Raw genomic sequence first — 23,927 nt, 5'->3', positions numbered from 1 at the left:
GATCTCCATGGATACCCTCAGAACCATCTCGCCATGCCTGTGCAAACATTCATCCTTACCTCAAGCACTTGACCTTAAAACAGAGTTGCTGCTGTTTTTTAATTTTTTGCTCTTTCTATAGATCCAAAGGAACAGAAACAGCAACAGCTTCTGAAAAGGACAGAGAAATTCCCACGCATTCATGTTCACTACTGTGGGTGAGCAAGGTTAGCCCTGTGACTCTGACCCTGACACATGAAGGTGGTCCTGCAATTACAGGTGGAGTGAAATCCGCATGCCAGCAGGAGCAAATCTTCCCTCTTGGGTACATGCCCCTGGGTCTGGGAAATTCCGACAGAGACTGGCCCTTCAGCATCAGTACGTGACTCTCTACCAGGCATCCTTGAAGCCTGAGAGACTCAGGGATGGGAGGCAAGTTTGTGGTGACTGAGACAGTTTGATATTTGGTAGCTGAGAGTCATCAGGAAGGGAAGACAGTTCATAATATTATTATTTTTAAAAATAGTCCTGATAGTACCAACAACCCTCTGAAGTATTTTCTCAGATTTAAAGAATAAGAGATAACAAGCCCTCTTAGTAACACGAACTCTTCTTATTAAGTGCCACATGAGTTCCCCTACCTGCCACAAATAGTGAAAGCCTGCATGTAGCAACAAAGACCCAGCACAACCAAACATAATAAAATGAGTAAATAATTTTTAATTAAAAAAATAGCCCTATAAGCTTCCCAGTGTTATTCTTCATATACTAGAAAGGAGGAGATTGTTTCACTATGGATAAAACTTGTGAGATGATCTGTTTTCTTACTTATTTCTGAACAATGAATAATTAATAACAACTAACAAAGGAAAGAGATTATTAAATGTTTTCAGAGTGTGACTATATTTCAAATATATATGAGTTTTTATAACTTATTGTTAAAAACTTTTATTGCCACATCATTGATTTACCCTGTTTTGCAGCATTAGGTGTATAGCACAGGGATTCAGATTCTTTTTTCCTATAGGTTACTACAAAATATTGAGTGTAGTTCCTCATTTGTTACTGTAGGTCCTTGTCTCTCCTACTCTTTTTTAACCTTTATCTCAAACTGTCACATCTTGATGGAACAGCAATATTGGAAATTCACTTTCCAGAAATGTACTGGCTGTGCTGAATTTTCCTGTGCCATACCTCCTTCTGACAATCTTGGTTCCTCCTATGTGTCCCCAGTCACCTCTCTGATCCAGTCTCCTCAACACACACCCATCTGTGGACCAGGGAATGGTACTCTCCTGTTGGAGGGGCAGATGTGGTTCCGGTACCAGTGGATGCTGACCCCAGCCTTCCACCATGACATCCTGAAGCCCTCCATGGGGCACATGGCCTACTCTGTCCAACTGATGGTGGTGAGTCCACCTCTGATTCATCTGCTCATACTCACACCAAGCTCAAGCCATAGTTCACTCTCAAGTAGATAGATCCATTAAACATCCATCAGACATAGCCCCACAGAATAATGCGCTCAATCCCAGAGACAGGCACATTACACCCTAGAGTGCACAAACATATTGTCAAGTGCTGAAACTCCCTTCTACAGCCAAGCCTGTTCCCTCTTGCAGACACATGGACATATTATTACCCATCTTATATGACACACACCTCAACATACCATGCCATATAGAAATAAGAATTTGGGGCTATGGTGGGGCTGCATCTGGGCCCCCAGAGTCCTCATTTCTGGCTGGGACCACTGTTCTGGGGCAGACACAGTGATCAAGGAGAGGAAGGCTCACCTGCAGGAGGAGGGACAGCTAGAGAAGGAGAAGACTAGGAGAAACGTGAACTTCCTGGACGTCTTCCTCTTTGCGAGAGTGAGTGTGGGCAGGAGAGGCCTGAGCCTTTGGGCAGAAGCAAACAGGAAGGGATACCTGCACTCTGGTCCTGCCTCCATAGATGGAGAATAGGAGCAGCTTGTCTTACGAGAACCCGTGGAAGTTTCAGTTGCCTTGGACAAATGAAAATGATTCATGTTGTAAAGCAGGGTATTTCAAGGCTATTTATACTAGAGAATTAAACCTGATTCTGAACAATATCACACTGTTAAATAAGACACCACAGGGATATTCTATTCAAGGAAGCTTTTTTTCTTTTTTAAAATCAGCTTGTTTGTTCTTTAACATTTTGTATTTTTTACTGAAATGAAAGTTGCTCAGTAGGGTACAACTCTTTGCACCCCTATGGACTGTAAAGTGCCAGGCTCCTCTGTCTGTGGAATTCTCCAGGCAAGAATACTAGAATGGGTAGCCATTGCTTTCTCCAGGGGATCTTCCTGACCAAGGATCAACCTGGGTCTCCTGCATTGCAGGCGGATTAATCACCCTCTGAGCCACCAGCCCAATATTTATTGGAGTACAGTCAATGATAAATGTGTGATAGTTTCAGGAGAACTCTGAAGAGACTCAGTCATCAGGAAGCTTTTAAAAATATTTACTTTTCTCTTTTATTTCAAACTGTCTAAAGGTTTAAAAAATGTAAGCAGATGATAGTTTGCAGTATCCTAGAACAACTCAAACTCTCAGATCAAGTTAGAAATACTATCTTCTCTTTATAATACTTACATTTTGTAACAAAAGAGAGATTGGTTTAAGAAAACAAATACAAAAAACAGCAACAAACCTGGAAGCCCAGTCTGAGCTCTGCCTTCACCTCCACCCTCTGCCAGGTGGGCGGGGACATCCTCCCAGATCAGGCTGGGTGCTCAGGGGAGGTCAGGCACAGTCAGGGAGTCAGTGATCCAGAAGCCACTGCACCATGAGTGTCTCTGCACTGAGCCCCTCCAGAGCCCTGGGCGGGGTCCCCGGGCTCCTGCAGGTGGTCTCGCTGCTCAGCCTGGTTCTGGTTCTGCTCAAGGCGGCACAGCTCTACCTGCACAGACAGTGGCTGCTCAAAGCCCTTCATCACTTCCCATCTCCTCCTTCCCACTGGTTCTATGGACACAAGCGGGAGGTAGGATGGAGCTGGATGGGGGAGTGGGAGGGTCGGGAGGGCCGGAGATCTAGAGCATGGTCACACTCAGCAACCTCATACCTGGCCCTGTGGTTGCCTGAGAGCACAGATGTGCAGTCTGATGGATCAGCCCCGTGGGTTCACTGTGTGTGGGGACAACAGACAGGAGTCTAAGAAGGTGTCAAGTCACAGGAAAAGAGGCTTACCTGCGGGGTTGGGTTACGTCAGGTGTGGAGACAAACCGGCTTGGTCCATTCAGACTAAGGGATTTTCTAGTCCTATAAGGTCAGTGCCAGAAACCCACACCAGAGGCCACACACAGGAGCGAAGTTCCCAGGATGGGGCCAGATGAGGAAAACTGCCTGCTTGGTGTCCTCTCTCTGAACTATGAGCTCTTGGAGCTGAACCTGTAATCCTCCCACCCTCAGCCCCCAAAACAGAGCCTGCACAGAGCGGTGTCAGTCCATTGTGTGGAGGGACAGGCAGGAGGGAAAGGAGCAGTTTGCAGGTTGGGAGGGGCAGCACCTGCCCACCCAGCACCAGCACCAAAGCCTGGGGGTGGGGGAGTTCAGAGCAAAGTCAGGGCCCACATGGACATGGGTCACCAAGCCACCAAGGGTCTGTGGCTTAAAGAAATTTTAGGAGATAATCACAGGTTGCAGAGAGCTGAGGTCCCACTCAGCAGCACGATTAGAGCAGAGTGCAGCCAAAGATGAGAACTAGAAGCAGCCCAAGCCCCATGCAGGCTGGCCTAGCACCTCTCTCCCCGCTCCTTCCTGATCTCCTGCACCCCAGGTCACTCAAGGTCCTCCCCCACTGCCTGTGCACACCAGCCTCTGGGACTCGGCTCCCATGTGCCCTCTCCCAGGAATGATCTCATCCCTCCTATGACTGTCTCACAAGCCCCAGGCCCAAGTCATTTTCATCCTGGGTTTTCCAGGAGAGGAGAGGACTCTCTTTTTCCCTTGGATGTCCTTCTCACAAGTCAGTGGTAACTGGATGCAGCTATTTCTCTCTGCAAGATCTTAGCGATGAGCTGCTTCTGGGAAACCTTGCCTCTGGCTCATGTTTCTATCCTGAAAGCATGTTGGTAAATTATGAGCCAAAGAAAGAGCAAGTGCAGGAAGACTTTCCTAACACCCAGGTCTGAGTTAGGCCCCCTTCCCCAAAGCCTCCCCATAGGCTTTGTCTTCTGTCCATCACCCTTTCATGACACCCTCCGCTTATGGCCAGAAGCTCTCTCATCTATTTCACTAGCCTGCAGGCCACAAACAGACAAGCATCTAGAGCCACCTCCTAATTTAGTGCCTTCAATCTGTGTCTGGCACAGAGTTACTGCTCAGTAAACACAAGCTCAGTGAAGGAACGTGACCCAGAGTGGCCAATTTGCCTCAGAGCTGGTGAGTCTTGATGGTAGAAGGATGCTGGTAGAGGTCAAAGTGCAGAGTGTTTGATTTGAGTTACACAGAAGCCATTGAAATAAAGACGATGTGACTATTTGGACCTTGCCTGGGATCAACTGTTGACAAGAAATCCAGAGGTAACAAAACAAACTGAGCCTGCAAAGGAGAGGAGAGGCAGTTGCTCTGTGGTAAAGATGCCAGGCCACCGGGCAGAGGGAAGCACGTGAGCAAAGACCTGGAAGAGGAGCAGGTGGACCCAGTGCAGGAGCGCTGGCAGCAGCATCCTGGGGGCAGAGCAATGGGTCCTGTGGAATCGCCAGCCTGTCAGGGCAAGAAGACAGAGGGTAAATTCAGAAAGGAGAGGCCTCTGGGGTCCACACTTAGGTGTGTACAAAGATTCCACTACAAGACGGGAAGTGCACAAATGTTTCTGACAATTAGTCAATGAAAATGAGATCAAAAATCCACATGTCAAAATCTTATTTCAATACCATTCTCATATGTGTACATGCTGAATCTGACCTACAACTGTGCACACATGCAATATGGAAAATAAGATTGCACACACAATGTAATACTTAATTTTTTTCACTTAGCCATGCACATTCCAAACATTCTTTCATACTCATGTACATTAACAGGTATGCTGGGATAACATCAAACATATATATTATCAGGGTGGCAAAATGAAATTATATATAAAGTCAATTCTTAAAATATCTATCTCTTCTCTAAATAAACCAAATAATAAGAAAAATTTCTTACTTTCCCCAGGGGATCTTCCCAATCAGGCATGACCCAGGTCTCCCACTTTGTAGGTAAATTCATAATAGCTGACTTGCCAGAGAATCCCATCAAGTGATAGAAATTATCATAAATTGCTCAAGCAACTTTTTGACTGTGTGCAAATTATTTCCAAATGTTTCGCAAGCCCTGGAGTTATCTTTGATGTAAGATTCTGTAGGCAGTTTGTAGTGTTGGCCCGTAACTCTACTTGACATGGAACAGAATCCGATCTTCGATCTTCGCAGGCTGGATGGGATTCCAGGTCAGAAGTAATAGTTCTAACTCTTAATTCTGCTGATGGATGCAGAGTGATCACCTGGTACCCTTCCAGGCCTTCACCTCCACTCCTGCCCCGAAACTAAAAGAGAGGTCATTGACTTGTGTTTCCCTTGGTGACAGTTCCAAGAGGAGGGTGAGCTGCCACACCTACTGAAAAGGGTAGAGAAATACCCAAGGGCCTGTGTTCGCTGGCTGTGGGGCACAAGGGCCTTTGTATTGGTCTACGACCCTGACTACATGAAGATGGTCCTGGGGAGATCAGGTGAGAGGGAAACCCTCAGCTGGAAACAATCTTCCATTTGAGTACATGCCCCTGGGTGTGAAATTCCAGAAGACACAGGCACATCAGATGCCAAGGCCTGAATTCCTCCAAACACCCATCCAACCAAAGCCAGAGAGGACAACATTATTTACCGTTATTAAATGCTTTACTCCTGGTGGGGCTGGATTCTCTTTTACGTCTTTTTTCTTTTTACAAACAAATTGAGATGATCCCAGACCTGGAGCCAATTCCCTGTCCACACGGTCCTAGGTTGGGCACCTTTCACTGTTGCCAGTCCTGGGTCTTGAGATGGCCAGACCACCACTGACTATAGAAAAATCACAGACTCTGTCTCATTCTATGGCACCGAACAGAGTCTACGTTTCAGGGCAATTCACCATCTTAGTCCTGTGGGTGTTCTGCTCTGCAACACTGAGTCTACGTTCCTGGGACCACGGTGACTATCAGGACAGAGAGAGTCAGGGGTGGGAGACAAGTGGGTGGTGGCTTCAGAGTGAGTGCCATTTGAAAAGCACCAGGAAGGGAAGGGAGCCCAAGGTCTAGACCTCAGGTGCTCTAGAGGCTGTCTGCCTTGTTTGGTCCCATCCATCTTCCCTCCTTATTTTTCAGACCCAAAATCTCCAATTACCCACAGATTCGTAAAGCCCTGGATTGGTAAGTATATTTAAATACAACTGCCAACCACCCACCTGTTAGGTTTACCAAGAGTGATCTCTTTGTGCAAATAGAGCAAAACAGGTGTCAGGCACCCTCATCTCTGAATCAAACCTCATTTTTCTAAAACGCCACCAGTCTTTGTAATGGTGCTCTAGCCCTCCTGAAGCCTAGCTGCTTCTTCATCGCTTCTCAGTCTTTTCTAATGTTGCCTGACTTTTCGATAAGTTCTTTTATGACCTGCCCCCTTACACTTTTTTGACCTCATTGCTGTCATAGTCACCTGCTTTGGACAGACATACTGGAAATTCACATCCCTGAAGTATACTGGTTTGCTGACCCTTGCCCATGAAGAGACTTCTCTTGACACCCTTGGTTCCTCCCAAGAGGGCCCTAGTCTCTGTGACACCCATACACACCCATCTGTGGTTCAGGGACAGGTTTGCTGCTGTTGGAGGGGCAGACATGGTTCCAGCACCGGCGGATGCTGACCCCAGCCTTCCACTATGACATTCTGAAGCCCTACGTGGGAATCATGGCCGACTCTGTCCGAGTGATGCTGGTGAGTCCATTGCTTGTCACCATACACACTAGAATCCAGCACAGCTGACAAAGTCCACTATCAGACACTTATGTCCCTCACGCACCCATTGAATAGAGCCACCCAGAATGACGCACTCATGACTTCGTACGAGAGAGCACTCATTAAAGCTAGGTGGGACAGAGGAACATCTAGGCTCCAGCTTGGATCCATAATTTTCTCCTCACCGAGAGAAATCAGGGCCATGGTGTATTCAGGGTCCACTTTTCTATCTCATGTTTGAACACAGGGGAGTAGATCAAGGAGGTCAGTACAAATTGGCCCTGGCTGGCCTGGACAATGGCAGCTGCAGAGGCAGAGTGGACATCCCATGATGTCATGCAGGTGGGCTCTGGCCTGGGTTCCATGGATTCTGAACATCACTGAGCCACTCATGGGAGGAAATGAGCCCAGGTCTACACTCACAGAGCTGGGCCTTCACAAATATCATCTCTGATCCAGAACAGGTACCATCTGTTCTTAGCTAACATTAGATGAATGAAAGCAATTGAGTAGCTCATGCCCCTTCTAGGAGCTGCATTAGAGCCATTTTAGCTTTTCCTTGCCTTGAAATCTTTGCTTCCTAGTGTTGGATATCACCTGTCCACATCTGACATCAGGACACAGAAGTTCTCCCTCTGTCCCCTGAGACACTATGCTTTCTGCTCTGCCAAAGGTGGTTATTTTAATAAATTATTCCAAATATTCAGAATCAGTTAGGATATTAGAGGAGAATATAACTGCGTGTATAAGAAAGATTCAGAAAAAATAGGCATCACGTTACACATGGGTGTTACAGGCCAAAGTTGCTATAACATGTCTGCTTAGAAGATGAGGAAATCTCATCTGAAGATGTAGAGACAGAGAGAAAGCCTGGCCTTGGCAGCACAGGTCTTCTAGGGGAGCAGAGCAGGGTCAGTCCCCATCCTTCCACAGGACAAGTGGGAGGAGCTCGTCAGCCAGGACTCACACCTGGAGATCTTTGGACATGTCTCCTCGATGACCCTGGACACCATCATGAAGTGCGCCTTCAGCCACCAGGGCAGCGTCCAGACGGACAGGTCAGTGACAGCTCTTCAAGGGCAGGGTCCTGTTTTCATGAATGGGAAGGACTTACCTGAGGGGCAGTAAGGGCAGTGTGGATGCTTATCAGCACAAAAAGTAACATTCTACAGAGAGACATGGACCATGGTCAAATTCCACCCAGACCACCCTTGACTCAGTCAGAGGTCCCTGACTCCTGCTCGGGGAGAAGCCTGGCCTCTCTGGACACTTGTAAAGGACTCCAGGGGGAGGGCTCCAGGGAAATGAGGCAGAAATCACAATGCCTCGGTGTGGTCTGAGGAATCTGACCCTCTCCAGGTCAGTGCCTCTCTCAACTCCAGTCTCTTCTGCGCCCTCTCCCTTCAGGAACTCCCAGGCCTACATCCAGGCCATCAGGGACCTCAGTCATCTGGTTGTTTCACGACTGCGGAATGCTCTCCACCAGAACGACCTCATCTACAGGCTGACCCCTGAAGGCCGCTGGAACCACCAGGCCTGCCAGCTCGCCCATCAACACACAGGTTCCCCTCCCACCTGGGCTGGTCCCCCCTGACCACACCCGCCCCACCACAGCACCCCCCCCACCACAGCCCCGCCCCCACAGCTTCATCAGGCTCACGTGGCCTAGCCTTGACCCCATAGGCAAAGCCCAGACCCCTGCTTCCTCTTCAGGAGCTGGCACACACCCGCCTGCTGCAGGGACTGGGAACCCAGAGCTCAGGGTGTCAGGTGTTGAACAGGGAGTTACAGGAGTCACCAGGTTGGTGATGCCTGAGTGAGACCCCTCCCAGCAGCATTCAGGCAGAGCCCCCCAGGCTGTGCTAGAGTCGGGATTCCTGTCTGGAGTAGAATATGTTGGAACTCTAATCCCTGACATGCTCAGCCAGTCCCAACCTCACCCTCATTCACTTGGCACCCAGACTGGGCCTGAAGGGCAGAGGGGCTTATGGTGGGTGCAGACTCTGAACCGCCCAGAGTCCTCAGCTCTGGCTGGGAACCACTGCTCTGGGACAGATGCAGTGATCAAGGAGAGGAAGGCTAACCTGCAGAAGGAGGGAGAGCTGGAGAAGGTGAGGAGCAGGAGGCACTTGGACTTCCTGGACATCCTCCTCTTTGCCAGAGTGAGTGTGGGCAGGAGAGGCCTGAGCCTTTGGGCAGAAGCACACAGGAAGGGCGTACCTGCACTCTGGCCCTGCCTCCACAGATGGAGAATGGGAGCAGCTTGTCTGACGAGGACCTCCGTGCTGAGGTGGACACGTTCATGTTTGAGGGTCACGACACCACAGCCAGTGGCATCTCCTGGATCCTCTATGCTCTAGCCTCCCACCCAGAACATCAGCAGAGGTGTCGGGAAGAGATCCAGAGCCTCCTTGCGGATGGTGCTTCCATAACCTGGTGAGTGTCCTGGAGATGGAAGAACCCTGTCCTACCTGAACTCAAGAGAATCCGTGGTTGTCCAGTCCTGCCTGCCCTCAGATGGGCTTCCTTTCAGGGACCATCTGGACCAGATGCCCTACACCACCATGTGCATCAAGGAGGCCATGAGACTCTATCCACCAGTACCAGTCATTGGCAGAGAGCTTAGCAAGCCCATCACCTTCCCTGATGGACGCTCCTTACCTGCAGGTATGAACTTCACCTCCCCACTCAGCTAAGCACTCTGTAGGACCACATGCTAGACCAGAAATCCACCTGTGCATTTCCAGTTTCAGGATGCTCTGGCTCTTGTCTGCCTGAAGATAATATTTATTCTCTAGTTTGAATGAGCTTTAAAGAATGCTTTTCCATAAATCCTAGGATTAATACTACCATATATTAAATAATCCTACTGCTAGGAACATACCTTGGGAAAACCAGAATCCAAAAATCACATGTGCCGCAGTGTCCATTGCAGCATTGTTTACAATAGCCAGGACGTGGAGGCAACCAAGGTGTTCACTGATAGATGAATGGATAATGAAGCTGCGGTCCGTACACACAATGGAATATTACTCAGTATAAAATGGAACAAATATGAGTCAGTTGCAGTGAGGTGGAAAAATCTACAGCGTGTTATACAGAGTGAAGCACTCAGAAAGAGAAAAACAAATATCGCATATTAACACACACACGTAAACATAGACTCTAGGAAAATAGTGCTGATGAATGTATTTGCAGAGCAGGAATGTAGATGCAGACACAGGGAATGGACTTGTGGATGCAGGAGGGGAAGGAGAGGGTAGGACAAGTTGAGAAAGTAACATCGGCACAGATAGACTATCATGTGTAAAATACTAGTATGTATCTAGTGGAAAGCTGCTATATAAGGGGAAGCCCAGCCTAATTCTCTGAAATGGCCTAGCGGGGTGGAATGGGAAGGGCGAGAGAGGTGCAGGATGGAGGGGATATAGTTGTTGTTTAGTTGCTAAGTCATGTCTGGCTCTTTTGCGACCCCACAGAGTGTAGCCCACCAGGCTCCACTGTCCATGACATTTGTCAGGCAAGAATAAAAGGAAGTGAGTTGCCATTTCCCTCTCTCTATATATAGATACATAACTGCACCTTGTGGAGGAGTCTGGTAGGCTGCAGTCCATGGGGTTGCAAAGAGTCGGACACGACTGAGTGACTTCACTTTCACTTTTCACTTTCCTGCATTGGAGAAGGAAATGGCAACCCACTCCAGTGTTCTTGCCTGGAGAATCCCAGGGAAGGGAGAGCCTGGTGGGCTGCCGTCTATGGGCTCTCATAGAGTCAGACACGACTGAAGCGACTTAGCAGCAGCAGCAGCAGCAGCATGGCAGAAACTAACACACCTTTGGAAAGTAACTAACCTCTACTGAAAGAAAAAAATGTTTGACACAAAACCTGAATGCAACAAAGGGCAACAAGTAAATGTTGACCCTTCTGTGTGGTCTTATAATGGAGCCTAAAATTCTAATTCTTGAATCATGAAGGCAGAAGCAGGGGGAGGCATGGTGCTTCCAAATGGGGTGTAAATAAGGGAGGGCGCTCAAGAGACTCCACTGACATGGGTCATAGGCTCTAGTCTCTGAGGTGCCCTCTGGCGGATGGCAAGGAGCAGGTGATGATGAGGTCTGAGAGCCCTGCCATGGCTGGAGGCCACCCACTGACTCAGCACCCAGTGGGTCTGAATCCCAGCCCGTTCCCTCCTAATTGTGGGATCATAGGCCCAACTCTTAACCTCTCTGAGGCTCAGGTGCTTCATGGGCTTGTGGGGACAGGAGTGCTTGCGTGAGGATTACATGATTCTTGCACATTCCCCAGGTTCATGATGGCACTTGATAAATGTGAGTTGTCACCTGAGCTGCTCCTAAGTGTATCCTTGCCGTTCCTTTAATTCTCAGTCCTGGGCTGTGGTCACCTACCCCTAATCTGTGACCGTGTGCTTTGTCATGCCCCGCCCACCTGTCTTGAAAGAGCATCATTCCATTCAGAGTGACGGAGGCTGCTCCCACGATGGCTCCCGGGGCTTTTGCGAGGCCACACATCCCCTGCACTATGGGACCATCAGCTTCTCTCTCTCCTCTGCCCCACAGGAATCTTACTGTCCCTCTCCATTTATGGGCTTCATCACAACCCAAAGGTGTGGCCGAACCCAGAGGTACGATGGACGCTGGAGGAGGAGATGGGACCTCTCTCGACACCAAACCCTTCCCCTGCTCCCTCTCTGGGATTCTTATCCCCCAGTGCATTCATGTGAGGGGTTTGACCCCGAATGTCCAGGCCCTGGTGCTCTCTCTGCAGGTATTTGACCCAACCCGGTTCGCACCAGGTTCTACTCGACACAGCCATGCCTTCCTGCCCTTCTCAGGAGGATCCAGGTGAGGCCTCTGTACTGGGGGAAGCAAGTGTCACTGGTTGCTACCCGATGTGTGTGACTTGTCTACCTTCATATGAGGAGCATGAAGTTCCGTCCTTGTATGTTGATGAGCTGAGAAGGAGGCGTGGGTCTCCATGTACAAGAAGGTCTTCAGGACCCACCACAATGACAGGCCTCCCACTGTCCACAAGGATTGACCTCATTTCCATGTCCGTGGCCAATCCAAAGTATCCAGGGTTTTCCTCACTTTAGGAGTATGACATTATAGCATTACAGTCTTCATGACAATTAAACTACACATGTTTGGTTAACACCATTTCAGTCACACAATTATCTTCATTGAAAGATGATTTTTTCTGTTCCCACCTTCCTAGTCAGCCCCGTGCCTTTCTGCTTAATTCACCTGTCCGCCCACACTGTATTCGTCTGCTTGCCTGGATTGGGAATTCCATGTCCTGAGGCTTCAAGTTATGTCTGTGATCAGTTATAGTTGTTTGAAGAAAGTTTCACAGTCATGAGTATGTTCTCACTTCCTGCACTACATCCGACATAGATTTGACTGTGTATTAATATAACCATGACAGATATTTTCTGTTGCCAAAATTCTTTATTAAAAAGCAGAGTTTAGACACCATGGTCCCAGATTATACAGAGTAATGTTAGTAAGAACAGTCTTAAAGTGGAGGACAATCAAGCCTGCTTTGGGGAGTCTATTGCTGATCCTGCTCATGATGCCAGTTTCTCACTGCTCATACTGTGCACACTGTTTGCTGAACGCAGGATAGATGCAAAGCATCAGCTAAGAGGCTGGAGGAGGACTGGAGGAGCCATAGGGACTGCAGACACGTTTATTCTTTCCTGGCTGTGTTATGGCCGCCATAACACAGCTCTGTCCTGCCTGACACAGCTGCCGTAGCAGCAGCCATAAAAACCATAACATAACCTCATATAATATAACCATGATGTTGGTCCAACTTAGCCCCAGTGCAGTAGTAACCAGGGCTTTCATAGCGAAACTCATAAAGGCGTACCTCACACCTCCCCCAGAGCTTTTGCAGGTGGAACTTAGATACCAAAAGTAGCCAGAGTCCAAGCGAGTACCGTGTGATGCATGTGCGCAGTGCTATAGGTAATCCAGCTCTTCCATAATCATTAGTTACAAACCCCGAGGCAACAGTGAGAGGCCTCAGGGAGAGAGCGCCTGACAATGCCATCTTGGCTAATTTGCTCTTTCCCTACAGGAGGGAGAGTATTTTGTGTTTGACATGTGCATTTGGAAAATCTATTTCATGTAAAACATAAAGCACCCTTGAGAAAGCTATTAGCCTGATTGATACACTCCTGAATGATTGCTGTGAAGATCTTAAAGGGCACAGAACCTCCCCTGAAATAGTAACTTCAGTGGCTTTGTAACTTAGTAGAAACAAGTTTTTTTTTGACTGTACAGATCTAGGAAATTTTCAGCTGGTGAATCAACCTTTACAGAACAGTGTTGAAGTAAACTGCCTTCCTGAATTGATTCTAGGATTTGGTTTACACCAGGGTCCAGTTCTTCCTTGTAGACATGGCTGCAGGTCACTCAGTTGCTGCTAGAGGGCAGGAGGGACTCGGCAGCTTGATTCCTACGTCAGACTGAATATTTCTTTTCTTCTCATTCCACTTGAGTTGTTTTCAATTCAATCAATATTGTTCAAATGTGAAAGTATGTATTAAGCGTGTCTCTGTGTGCCAAGACCTGTGCTAGGAGATGGGAACACCGGGATGATAACGCTGTCCTCCCCCAGGGCTCACAGTCAACAACACGTCTACTTCAACAGACATCATTCACCCATCCACTCTCTCACTCATTCAGTCCTTGAGCAGACTGTGGGGGGATCAATGCCCTGGGCTTTCCTGAAACCAGGAATTGCCAGTGGATGAGTGAATAAAGTACTAGTTCACAGTTCTTGATCACTTAACTTGACTCTGCGGTTTTTAGCGCTGATGCTCCCCAGGTTTTCCTGCTGAGAGCAGGAGTATGAGTTAGGAGCAGTCCTTAGAAAGGTGGGCTTTGTCATCTGTCAGGGCAAGAGTTTTGCTGGCAAGTTCAGTGGGATGAGTAAGGAAGGGATCAGGTCTTGACCACAGGAGGAGAGCCCTGATTCCCTGTGCTCAGCAGGGGTTAGAAGCCTCTGCTTACTTCCTTTTTATCTCCCAACCTAGGAACTGCATCGGGAAGCAGTTTGCCATGAATGAGTTGAAGGTGGCCGTGGCCCTGACCTTGCTTCGCTTTGAGCTGTCACCAGATCCCGCCAGGGTCCCTGTGCCCATGCCAGTCGTTGTGCTGAGATCCACAAATGGGATCCACCTGCAGCTCAGGAAGCTCTCTGATTCAGGTAGGGACAAGGACAAGCTCTGAGGGCCCCTGTCTGCCATCCCGTCTTGCTGTCACTCTCCCTGTCCTTGCCCCTTTGCCCACTTCCTGCTTTTGTCTGCCCCCCTGCCAGCTTGCCTCATGTCCTGCCCCCTGCCCAGCAGCAGACTTTCTGCCCTTCTCCTCTCACCTTTCTCCAGGCTCCCTATGTGCTGTCCCTCCATCTGTCTCTGACCCCTTGTATCTCTCACTGTCTACCTGAATCCTGATCACCCAACACCCTCCAATCTGTCTGTTCTCTCCTGTATTTCTCCCCTTCTGCCTGCCTCTCTGTCCCTGAATTCACTTCTGTTTTGATGGTAAAATGAATTGTGTCTGCCTTAGGGACTTAGAACAACACAAAATTATCCTCTGATGGCTCTGGAGTGAGAAGTCAGAAAAGGGTTTCCCTGGACACAACCAAGATGTTGACACGCCCCTCATCCAGGGACCTGGGACAGGATCCCGCTTTTTGTCATTTTTGCATCTAGAGCTTCAATCCTTGCATTCCTTGGCTCCTGGGCCTTCCTCCACATTCAAATCCAGCAGCATCTTCAAATGTCCCTCTGCTTCTATCTTCACATAACCCTCTCTTTCATCAAGACTTTGTGCTTAGCTGGGCAACTCAGATCGAACAGGCTTATTCTGGGGTTCTGGGAACTAGGACAAGAACACCTGGGGAGCCATCCCTGGACCTGTTAAATCCTGTGTGCCTCCCTTCACCCTGGGCCACTGCTCTCTCCTGTGTGAGATGGGTCTACCCCCGTTTCACTCACATGGCTTCCTCTTTCCCCATCCCTGGATAAAGTGCACAATATCATACGGAATGTGTGTGTCTTGTCTGAAAGGAGTTGGATGAAGCAGAAGAGAGAGAAGGGGAGGGAATAACAGCAGGGAGGAGGAGGGGAGATAACACCTGCTCTGTGAGGCCGAGGCCTAGTAGGGAGAGCATGTCCAGGCCCCCTGCAGCTTCACACTCTGGAGTCACTCAAGCCCCACACCCTGCCTGGCGTCTGAGGCTCCCATGACAGCTGAGTCAGAAGAAAGGCTTCGTCACCTGAGGCTCAGAGGGAAGACACTCACTCCAACACCTGTCAGGGAGGGAGCCTGCCTCTTCTGTGGTAGCTTCCTCACCACATCTGTAGAGGGGCCCAGCCAGCGCCCACCCTGTCCTGAGCAGGGAAGACTTACAGACTTTGTCAGGCACAAAGGCCTCCTTCACCCCAGAAGAGATTTGAGAAGAGCCCAGCCTGGCCATGTCACCAGCCCCCTGGCAGCCATTCCTCATGGGCAGGGCCTGCAGGCTCCTCAGATGCCACAAGGGGTGGGTGTGTGTGTGTGCCGGAAGGCCTGGAGAAACCAGCTGGGCACAAGTCTTGGATCCCACACAGGGAGAAGCCAGCCCCTCAGGACACTTGTAAATACTGAGCTTCTCCAGAGGGTAAGGCAGAAATGACAATGCCTCAGTTGGGAATGCAAACTAGTTTAGCCACATGGAGAACAGTGTAGAGATTCCTTAAAAAACTGGAAATAGAACTGCCATATGACCCAGCCATCCCACTTCAGGGCATACACACTGAGGAAACCAGAATTGAAAGAGACACGTGAAGCCCAGTGTTGATCGCAGCACAGTTTACCATAGCCAGGACATGGAAGCAACCTAGATGTCCATCAGCAGATGAGTGGATAAGGAAGTTGTGGTACATCTACACATCGGGATATTACTCAGCTGTAAAAAAGAATGCATTTGAGTCCGTTCTAATGAGGTGGAGGAAACTGGAGCCTATTATCCAGAGTGAAGTAAGTCAGAAAGACCAATACAGTACATTACCGCATATATTTAGAATTTAGAAAGATGGTAATGATGACCCTACATGGAAGACAGCAAAAGATACACAGATGTAAAGAACAGACTTTTGGACTATGTGGGAGAAGGCAAGGGTGGGGTGATATGAGAGAATAGCACTGAAACATGTGTATTAGCATATGTAAAACAGATGACCAGTGCCAGCTCAATACATGAAGCAGGGCACTCAAAGCTGGTGCTCTGGGACAACCCAGAGAGATGGGGTGGGAGGGGGGTTCAGGATGGGGGGACTCATGCACACCCATGCTCGGTCAACGTTTGGGAACAACCACCACAATACTGTGAAGTAATTAGCCTCCACTTAAAATAAATAAATAAATAAAAGGAATGGAGGCAGTGTGGAATAATTATTAAAAAAATGATTGAATTTGTTTACAAAACAGAAATGATGCACAGTCATAGAAACATGCATTAGCTTAACCAAGGAAAAAGGGAGAAAGGAATAAATTCAGAGCATGGGATTATTTGATAAACACTACTGTATATAAAGTAGATAAATATCAAGAATTTAGTGTGAGCACAGGGAATCTTATTCAACATATTTTGATAACCTATAATGGAGAAGAATCTGGAAAAGAATATGTATGCATATGGTGCATATATCTGAATCACTTTGCTGTGCAACTAAACTAACACAGTATTGCAAATCAACTAGAAGTCAATCAAGTAAAAAAAAAAAAAAAGCACCATACATTGGCCTTTAATTTCGAGCATTTACACTCTCCTGGAGAACCTTACCTCAGACATGCCAGTTATTGCCACCTAGAGGTGCTGTATACCCACCCCTCCTAAAGGTATTTTTCTGGTTCTGGAATGCATAACTAGACCACATATATTCATCAGTTGGTAAAGAAGAAGTAGCTAAATTTAGGGGTTTAATGTTTCCAGCTTCACTGGGATCTTCCCATATGTCCCCATTCCAATTTCAGGTTCCCATTACTTCCCAGTAAATGCTCACACTTTGGCAGAAGATTGGGAAATCAATTTGCATGTAATGCAGACACTGACAGGATGAGACTCTGGATTTAGTTTTCACAAATCTCAGCCCTGGCTGAGGCCCTGTGGCTACAGGAAACAAAGGTTTCTTTCAGGTCAGATATTGAAGCTTTCTGGTCAGTTATGTGTAGTTTGGCCTGGGAATTTGAATTCCCAACCTCATCCATTTCCTTCAGTGCTTTCACCAGTACAGCTAGGAACAACCAGCTGGTTTACTAAACTCTTTAATTTGACTGAAAAGTTCTAAAATATTGAATATATGGTCATCAGAATCTTGCTTTTTGTAAAAATTTGGTTAGTAACATCCAATGATGATGTGTTGTGTATCTTTATTTAAAATCCTCAGAGATGATGCTCTTAAAGGACCACACTCAATATGTCAGCAAATTTGGAAAACTCAGCAAAGGTCAGTTTTCATTCCAATCCCCAAGAAGGGCAATGCTAAAGAATGTTCAAACTATATATCCTTGTGCTCACATTACATGCTAGCAAGATTATGCTCAAAATCCTTCACGCTAGGATTCAGCAGTATGTGAATTGAGAATTTCCAGATGTGGAAGCTGGGTTTAAAAAATAGAGGAACCAGAGATCAAATTATCAACATTCGTTGGATCATTGAGAAAGCAAGGAATTCCAGAAAAACATCTACTTCTGCTTCATTGACTATGCTAAAGCCTTTGACTACGTGGATCACAACAAACTGTGGAAAATTCTTCAAGAGATGGGAATACCAGATCACCTTACCTGCCTCCTGAGAAACCTGAATGATGCTGGTCAACAAGCAACAGTTAGAACTGGACATGAAACAACAGACTGGTTCCAAATCGAGAAAGGAGTACGTCAAGGCAGTATATTGTCATCCTGTTTATTGAGTTTATATGCAGCATATATCATGCCAAATGTTGGGCTGGCTGAGTCACAGACTGGAATCGAAATCGCCGGGAGAAATACCGACAACTACAGATACGCAGATGATACCACTCTAATGGCAGAAAATGAAGAGGAACTAAAAGCCTCTTAATAAGAGTGAAAGAAGGGAGTGAAAAAGCTGGCTTGAAACTCAGTATTCAAAATACTAAGATCATGGGATCTGATTCCAGCAATTCATGGCAAAAAGAAGCAGAAAAAGTGGAAGCAGTGACAGATTTTATTTTCTTGGGCTCCTAAATCACTGTGGATGGTGACTGCAGCCATGAAATTTGAGACACTTGCTTCTTGGATGGAAAACGATGCTAAAACTACATAGCATATTAAAAAGCAGAGACATTATTTTGCTGACAGCGATCCATATTGTCAAAGCTAAGGTTTTTTTCAGTGGTCATGTACGAATGTGAGAGTTGGACCATAAACAAGGCTGAGCGCCAAAGAATTGTTGCTTTTGATTTGTGCTGCTGGAGAAGACTCCTGAGAGTCCCATGGACTGCCAGGAGATGAAACTAGTCATTCCTAAAGGAAATCGACCTTGAATACTCATTGGAAGGACTGATACTGAAGCTGAGGCTCCTGTACTTTGGCTACATGATATGAAGAACAGACTCATTGGAAAAGACCCTGATGCTGGGAAATACTGAGTGCAGGAAGAGAAGGGGGTGGCAGAGGATGTGATGGTTGGATATAATGTCCAATTCAATGGACATGAATTTGAGCAAACTCCAGGAGAAAGTGAAGAACAGAGAAGCCTGGCATGCTGCAGTCCATGGCCGCAAAGAGTCAGACTCAACTTAGCAACGGAACAACAACAACATTGCTACCTCATGCCCTAGACTACCTGGGTCCTCTTTACCATTGACTGCATAGTCGTTAGTGTCTTTCCAGCTACTTCTATTAGAGAACCAGTTCCATCCAGAAGCCTATTCAGGAAACTCATCCCCAAGATTTTGCTGCTCTTCAACATTATGGGTAGCAAAATCTGAGATAGTCTGAGTTCTAACAGAGAAACAGAACCAGCAGAATAGACGTCCACACAGGGAAAAAGACAAACGCAGCAGGAGAAGGTGCCTGAGTGCTGCTTCTCTGCCCAGCCACGAGTTCTCCTGCCTCCTTCTCTGCCATCCCACTAGGAAGCTGAACAGCTGAGCTTAAGAAAGGATCATGGGGACCAGGCAGTCCGCTGGATCAGATAACTGAGTGGGAACAGGGCAGGGAGAGCCAGGCCAGGCAAGATCCTTCTCACACAGCACCAAAGGGGAGTGGGAAGGGCAGGGAAGGCAGGTGCTCACTCACCAATCCACTAGAGAAGAAGTCATGTATACCTTGTCCTTAGGATCTTTAGGACACAGAGAAGACTGAGTCAGGCAGAGACTGAGGGATTCCCTGAGGATGCCAGGTGAGAAATAAAGTGAGTCCCCACCTGGCCAGACTTTAGGTGCAGGCCCAGGACCCCTCCACACATGGCATCTTGAGCCCTGTGCTCTCAGGAGCTTCAACTTCTCCCAGGAGCCCTCATCTTCTCCAGTGTACACAGCTTGGCAAATCAAGGTCATAGATGTTTAGGAAGCCTAGGAACTGTCCAAACCAGAGTCGATGGGCATAAGAAAACTGAGGGGCCCAGGACACCACCTTGTTCAAACTCCTGGTTTACTGGATCTGCAATAGCAACAGAAGGCTTGCCTCTCATGAACCCAGGGACACCCGCCAGGCCAGCAGGGAACAGGGAAAGCTGCCCGGGAAGATGTAGGGAGCACCCCTCCCTGCACGATAAACAAGTAAACAGTAAAGAAAAATAACTGCAGACAGTACTAAGTACTAAGAAGGAAATAAGCACAGCGCTGGGAGACAGACTGACAGGGAGGCCCTGTTTAGATAGAGAGGCCCAGGATGGACTCTTTTTGGAGAGGACATTCAAGGTCAACCGCGGGATGATAATGGAGCTGACCCTGCGAAGAGTAAGGGGAGGGGCATTCCAGGTAAAGGGAGGAGCAAGCAGTGTCTGGAGTAGGAAAAAATATGGTGTCTCCCGGGAGCTGCCACTAGATGGCGCTGTGGTCGGAGATAAGGTTGGAGAGATTGTCTAGAGGGTGGTGTATGCTCTAGGACTGAGAACATAGAAAGGAGCTGGCACCATGCCAGCACATAGCAAGCTGATACAAAATGAATGAGAGGCAGGAATTAGCAAAGCTGGAGTTATAAATTTAAGGTGATGGTCTTAATTCTGACACTGACTTGTTTTGTGTCTTGAAAAATCCACTATCCCTGATTTCTTGTCCATAAAACAAGGTTAATAACCCACGGTATTGCCTGGAAAATCCCATGGACAGAGGAGGCTGGTGGGCTATAGTCCGTGGGGTCGCAAAGAGCCGGACACGACTGAGCGACTTCACTTACTCACTTACTTAGTGATTGTGCTTTTGGAGAAGGCAATGGCACCTCACTCCAGTACTCTTGCCTGGAAAATCCCAGGGATGGCGGAGCCTGGTGGGCTACAGTCCATGAGGTCTCTAGGAGTCGGACACGACTGAGCGACTTCACTTACTCACTTACTTGGTGATTGTGCTTTTGGAGAAGGCAATGGCACCTCGCTCCAGTACTCTTGCCTGGAAAATCCCAGGGACGGCGGAGCCTGGTGGGCTGCCGTCTCTGGGGTCGCACAGAGTCAGACAGGACTGAAGCGACTTAGCAGCAGCAGCAGCAGCAGTGATTGTGCTTTAGAAAGTATAAGCTCTGTGTAAACATTGAAGAGACAGCTTTAAAACCTTTATGGCTTTTACTGCCAGCATTGTGCAGAGTAGGGAAAAAGGATTGTGTTTCTCACAATCATTTCTCTGTCTAAATCCAGGCCAAAAGAGGTGACATAAATTTGTTCTTGTTCAGTCCCTCAGTCGTGTTTGACTCTTTGTGACCCCATGGACTGCAGCACGTCAGGCTTCCTTACCCTTCACCATCTCCTGGAGCTTGTTCAAAATCATGTCCATTGAGTCAGTGATGCCATCCAACCATCTCGTCCTCTGGCATCCCCTTCTCCTCCTGCCTGCAATCTTTCCCAGCTTCACGGTCTTTGTCAGCTCTTCCCATGAGGTAGATGAAGTATTGGAAGTTCAGCTTCAGCATCAGTCCTTCCAATGAATATTCAGGATTGATTTCCTTTAGGATTGACTGGTTTGAACTCCTGGCAGTCCAAGAGACTCTCTAGAGTCTTCTCCAACACCACAGTTCAAAAGCATCGATTCTTCGACACTTAGCTGTCTTCATGGTCCAGCTCTCACATCCATACGTGACTACTGGAAAAGCCATAGCTTTGACTTTACATACCCTTGTCAGTAAATAATGTCTCTACTTTTTCATATGCTGACTAGGCTTGTCATGGTTTTCCTTCCAAGGAGCAAATGTCTTTTAATTTCATGGCTTCAGTTACCGTCCGCAGCGATTTTGGAGCCCAAGAAAAAAAAGTCTGTGACTGTTTCCATTGTTTCTCCATATAATTGCCCTGAAATGATGGGGCCAGATGCCATGATATTAGTTTTTTGAATGTTGAGTTTTAAGCCAGCTCCCACGGGGGTGATACATAGTGATTCCTGGCTAAAATAGAGATTTGGTTTCTGACTTCCACTGCATGGGGAAAGCAAGCAAATTTTGGCTTGAACGACTTTTCCTGGAACTTGCTGTCTTTATATGAGGGTAAAAGTAAACAAGATATGTTAAGCTGCATCAGCATCAAACCCAACTTTTTCAAATGCAGAGAACAAGAAGTGTCTGTAACCTCCCCGCAGCAGTCATCACTACAAGCTGCTTGCTTGGAAATTGACTACATTCCCTCTTCCATCTTTCTATTGCCTATAACCTGAACCAGGAAGCATTCTGAAATAAAAATATTAAGTTTCTTGTTAAAATATGGCAGTAAAAACTGACTCTAGTCTGTTGAAGATTATGATTTAACTAGTCCAAAGTTACACTTCTTCCCTCTTTCATTCATTCAGATGATTTGATTTCATTCAAATCAGTAAGTATTTACTGAGGATCATCAGTAGGTACTGTCTTCTGGTCCAGGTTATGGAAATTATAAGGACATAGAATGCTTAGTGACAACTTTAAAGGAATCCTTGGTTGGGTTAGGTGAGCACCAAATGAGTGGAAAAAATATTTACTGGTTAATTTAAAGAGTTTAGCTCATACTTTAGCTAAATGGTTTCACTTTGTAAAAAGCTCGTTGAAAATTCTCCATAAACATCATTTTCAGTGATTGCTTCATCTAACCACAGAGTTTGCCAACACTTTCTCACAAAGGCAGCCCTGAGTAGTGAGGCTGCGTTTATACCAATACATGAAGTTGATAACCTGAAAGACTCTCCCTGCTACTTGGAACACTGGAAAACAGATCAAACATGAAACGCCCTTGGAAAATTGGGTTGCATTCATATATGGATGACAGCTCAACCCATTCGTTATCTTTTTCTGCTCGTGGTTAACGGCAAAGTCTCTGGATCCAAACTGCCTGGGTTTGAATCCTAGTTCTACCTCTCACCAACAGAGTGACCCTGGGTGAGAAACTAGCCTCTTAGTGCCTTCATTTTCTTGTCTAGACTATGGGGAATTTCTTAATCTGTCTTGTAGGATCGTTGTGGGATAACATATATAATGTTCGTTGTTTAGTGCCTGGAATGTAGGAGGTGCTCACTAACATTAGCTATTGCCAAGCTTTTTGAGCCCAGGTATACAGAAGAAGGCAAGGACTGAGGGAGGGAAAGGATAACAACCAGAATTCAAATCCAGCTTCTCCCAGTTCAAAGTTCTTTCCCTTACTACCCCTATGCTGTGGGAGAAAAGCTAGCGCTGAGCCAAGTGAAGGAAAGAGTCAGGGTCCAAGAGTCCTTGTGTCAGGGCACAGAGTGGGATGGAAGGCAACCAAAGAACTAGGTGAAAGTGGAGAGGAATGAGTGTAAGCGGTTACATGCCCTGGTGTTTGGACAGAGCTCAGGATTTAGGGGAAAAAGAGAAGAACTCTGGTCTCACGGGTTGTGTAATAAATCCCTTGTCATGAGGATGGGCAAAGGAGGAGGTTGTTGGGAGTAAGAGGTTAAATAGTTCAAAAAGCATGTCTGTAGGAAATGGGGCCCCTTTGGGAAAGCTTTCCAAAGAATCCTTCCTGAAATGTATGGTGTTTTACTTTCTGTGTTATGGGCCTTGGACATGACCTAGGAGATAATCGTGGGAAAAGTGAGAGGTGTGTTGAATTGAAGGTGATGTCCTCACCCCTTGCTTTTTCATGTATGACATCCATGGATTTGCCAACACTTGGAAAATTTTCCTAGCATTTGCCAACTTGTGTTCTCCAACCCCATCTTCCAAGACCTCTTTATCTTTTAATTTTCACCTTCCTTAGGTGGCCCAAGCCTACTATTCATTCCTTCAGTGTATCCTTAATCATATTTGATTGAACTAATGAATTTTTCTGTCTTAAGTCACCAAACCATGAACTCAAAAGATATTAATTTTTGAGTGAATGAATGAATAATTGTGTGAGGTATTTAGAGAAAGAATTACCATCCTATCTTTATTAGTTTTGCAGGAGAACTGTACCAATTGACCAGAAACTTGGTGACTTAAAACAATATAAATTTATTGTGCCATAATTCTTGGGATCATAGTATGAAATCAATATTACTGGGCCAAAATCAAGATATTGGCAGGGCCATACCCTCCTTGGAATCTCTACGGTGAATTCATTCGCTCCCCTGTCCCCACAGCTGCTCTTAATGTACCAATTGTAGGAATATTTTGAATTGGAAGCTCATTCTGACCTTAGGATGGAGTACAGAGCTAACTTGTTATTTGTAGAATAAATATTAGCATTAATCTTATATTAATTAGGGGATGTGGTATGGGTAGAAAAATTCAATTT

At 46.9% G+C, this 23,927-nt stretch overlaps 1 protein-coding gene across 20 annotated transcripts in view; it reads left to right on the top strand.

Moving 5' to 3' along the window:
• The window catches only part of LOC138440791 (taurochenodeoxycholic 6 alpha-hydroxylase-like), a 42,282-nt gene that overhangs the window by 3,008 nt on the left and 15,347 nt on the right, over positions 1 to 23,927 (top strand). For 2 of the 20 annotated variants that reach the window (XM_069590816.1, XM_069590825.1), the window contains exons 2-15: positions 122 to 197; positions 1,213 to 1,388; positions 5,577 to 5,718; positions 6,349 to 6,393; positions 6,828 to 6,955; positions 7,910 to 8,034; positions 8,384 to 8,538; positions 9,032 to 9,138; positions 9,222 to 9,412; positions 9,510 to 9,643; positions 11,554 to 11,618; positions 11,762 to 11,838; positions 14,040 to 14,212; positions 14,575 to 15,051. In XM_069590816.1, coding sequence (XP_069446917.1) covers positions 182 to 197; positions 1,213 to 1,388; positions 5,577 to 5,718; positions 6,349 to 6,393; positions 6,828 to 6,955; positions 7,910 to 8,034; positions 8,384 to 8,538; positions 9,032 to 9,138; positions 9,222 to 9,412; positions 9,510 to 9,643; positions 11,554 to 11,618; positions 11,762 to 11,838; positions 14,040 to 14,212; positions 14,575 to 14,582 — 1,542 coding nt within the window. In that variant the 5' untranslated portion in view covers positions 122 to 181 and the 3' untranslated portion in view covers positions 14,583 to 15,051. Of the gene's footprint in view, positions 1 to 121; positions 305 to 1,212; positions 1,389 to 1,876; positions 2,989 to 5,576; positions 5,719 to 6,348; positions 6,394 to 6,827; positions 6,956 to 7,909; positions 8,035 to 8,383; positions 8,539 to 9,031; positions 9,139 to 9,221; positions 9,413 to 9,509; positions 9,644 to 11,553; positions 11,619 to 11,761; positions 11,839 to 14,039; positions 14,213 to 14,574; positions 15,052 to 17,438; positions 17,499 to 17,611; positions 19,396 to 20,902; positions 21,919 to 23,927 lie in introns of those variants that run through there. The other 18 variants (XM_069590787.1, XM_069590798.1, XM_069590730.1 and 15 more) reach the window with 16 other exon arrangements.

The sequence above is a fragment of the Ovis canadensis genome, chromosome 1, assembly GCF_042477335.2.
Source record: "Ovis canadensis isolate MfBH-ARS-UI-01 breed Bighorn chromosome 1, ARS-UI_OviCan_v2, whole genome shotgun sequence".
Lineage (NCBI taxonomy): Eukaryota > Metazoa > Chordata > Mammalia > Artiodactyla > Bovidae > Ovis > Ovis canadensis.
This window is presented reverse-complemented; position numbering and strand designations above follow the sequence as displayed.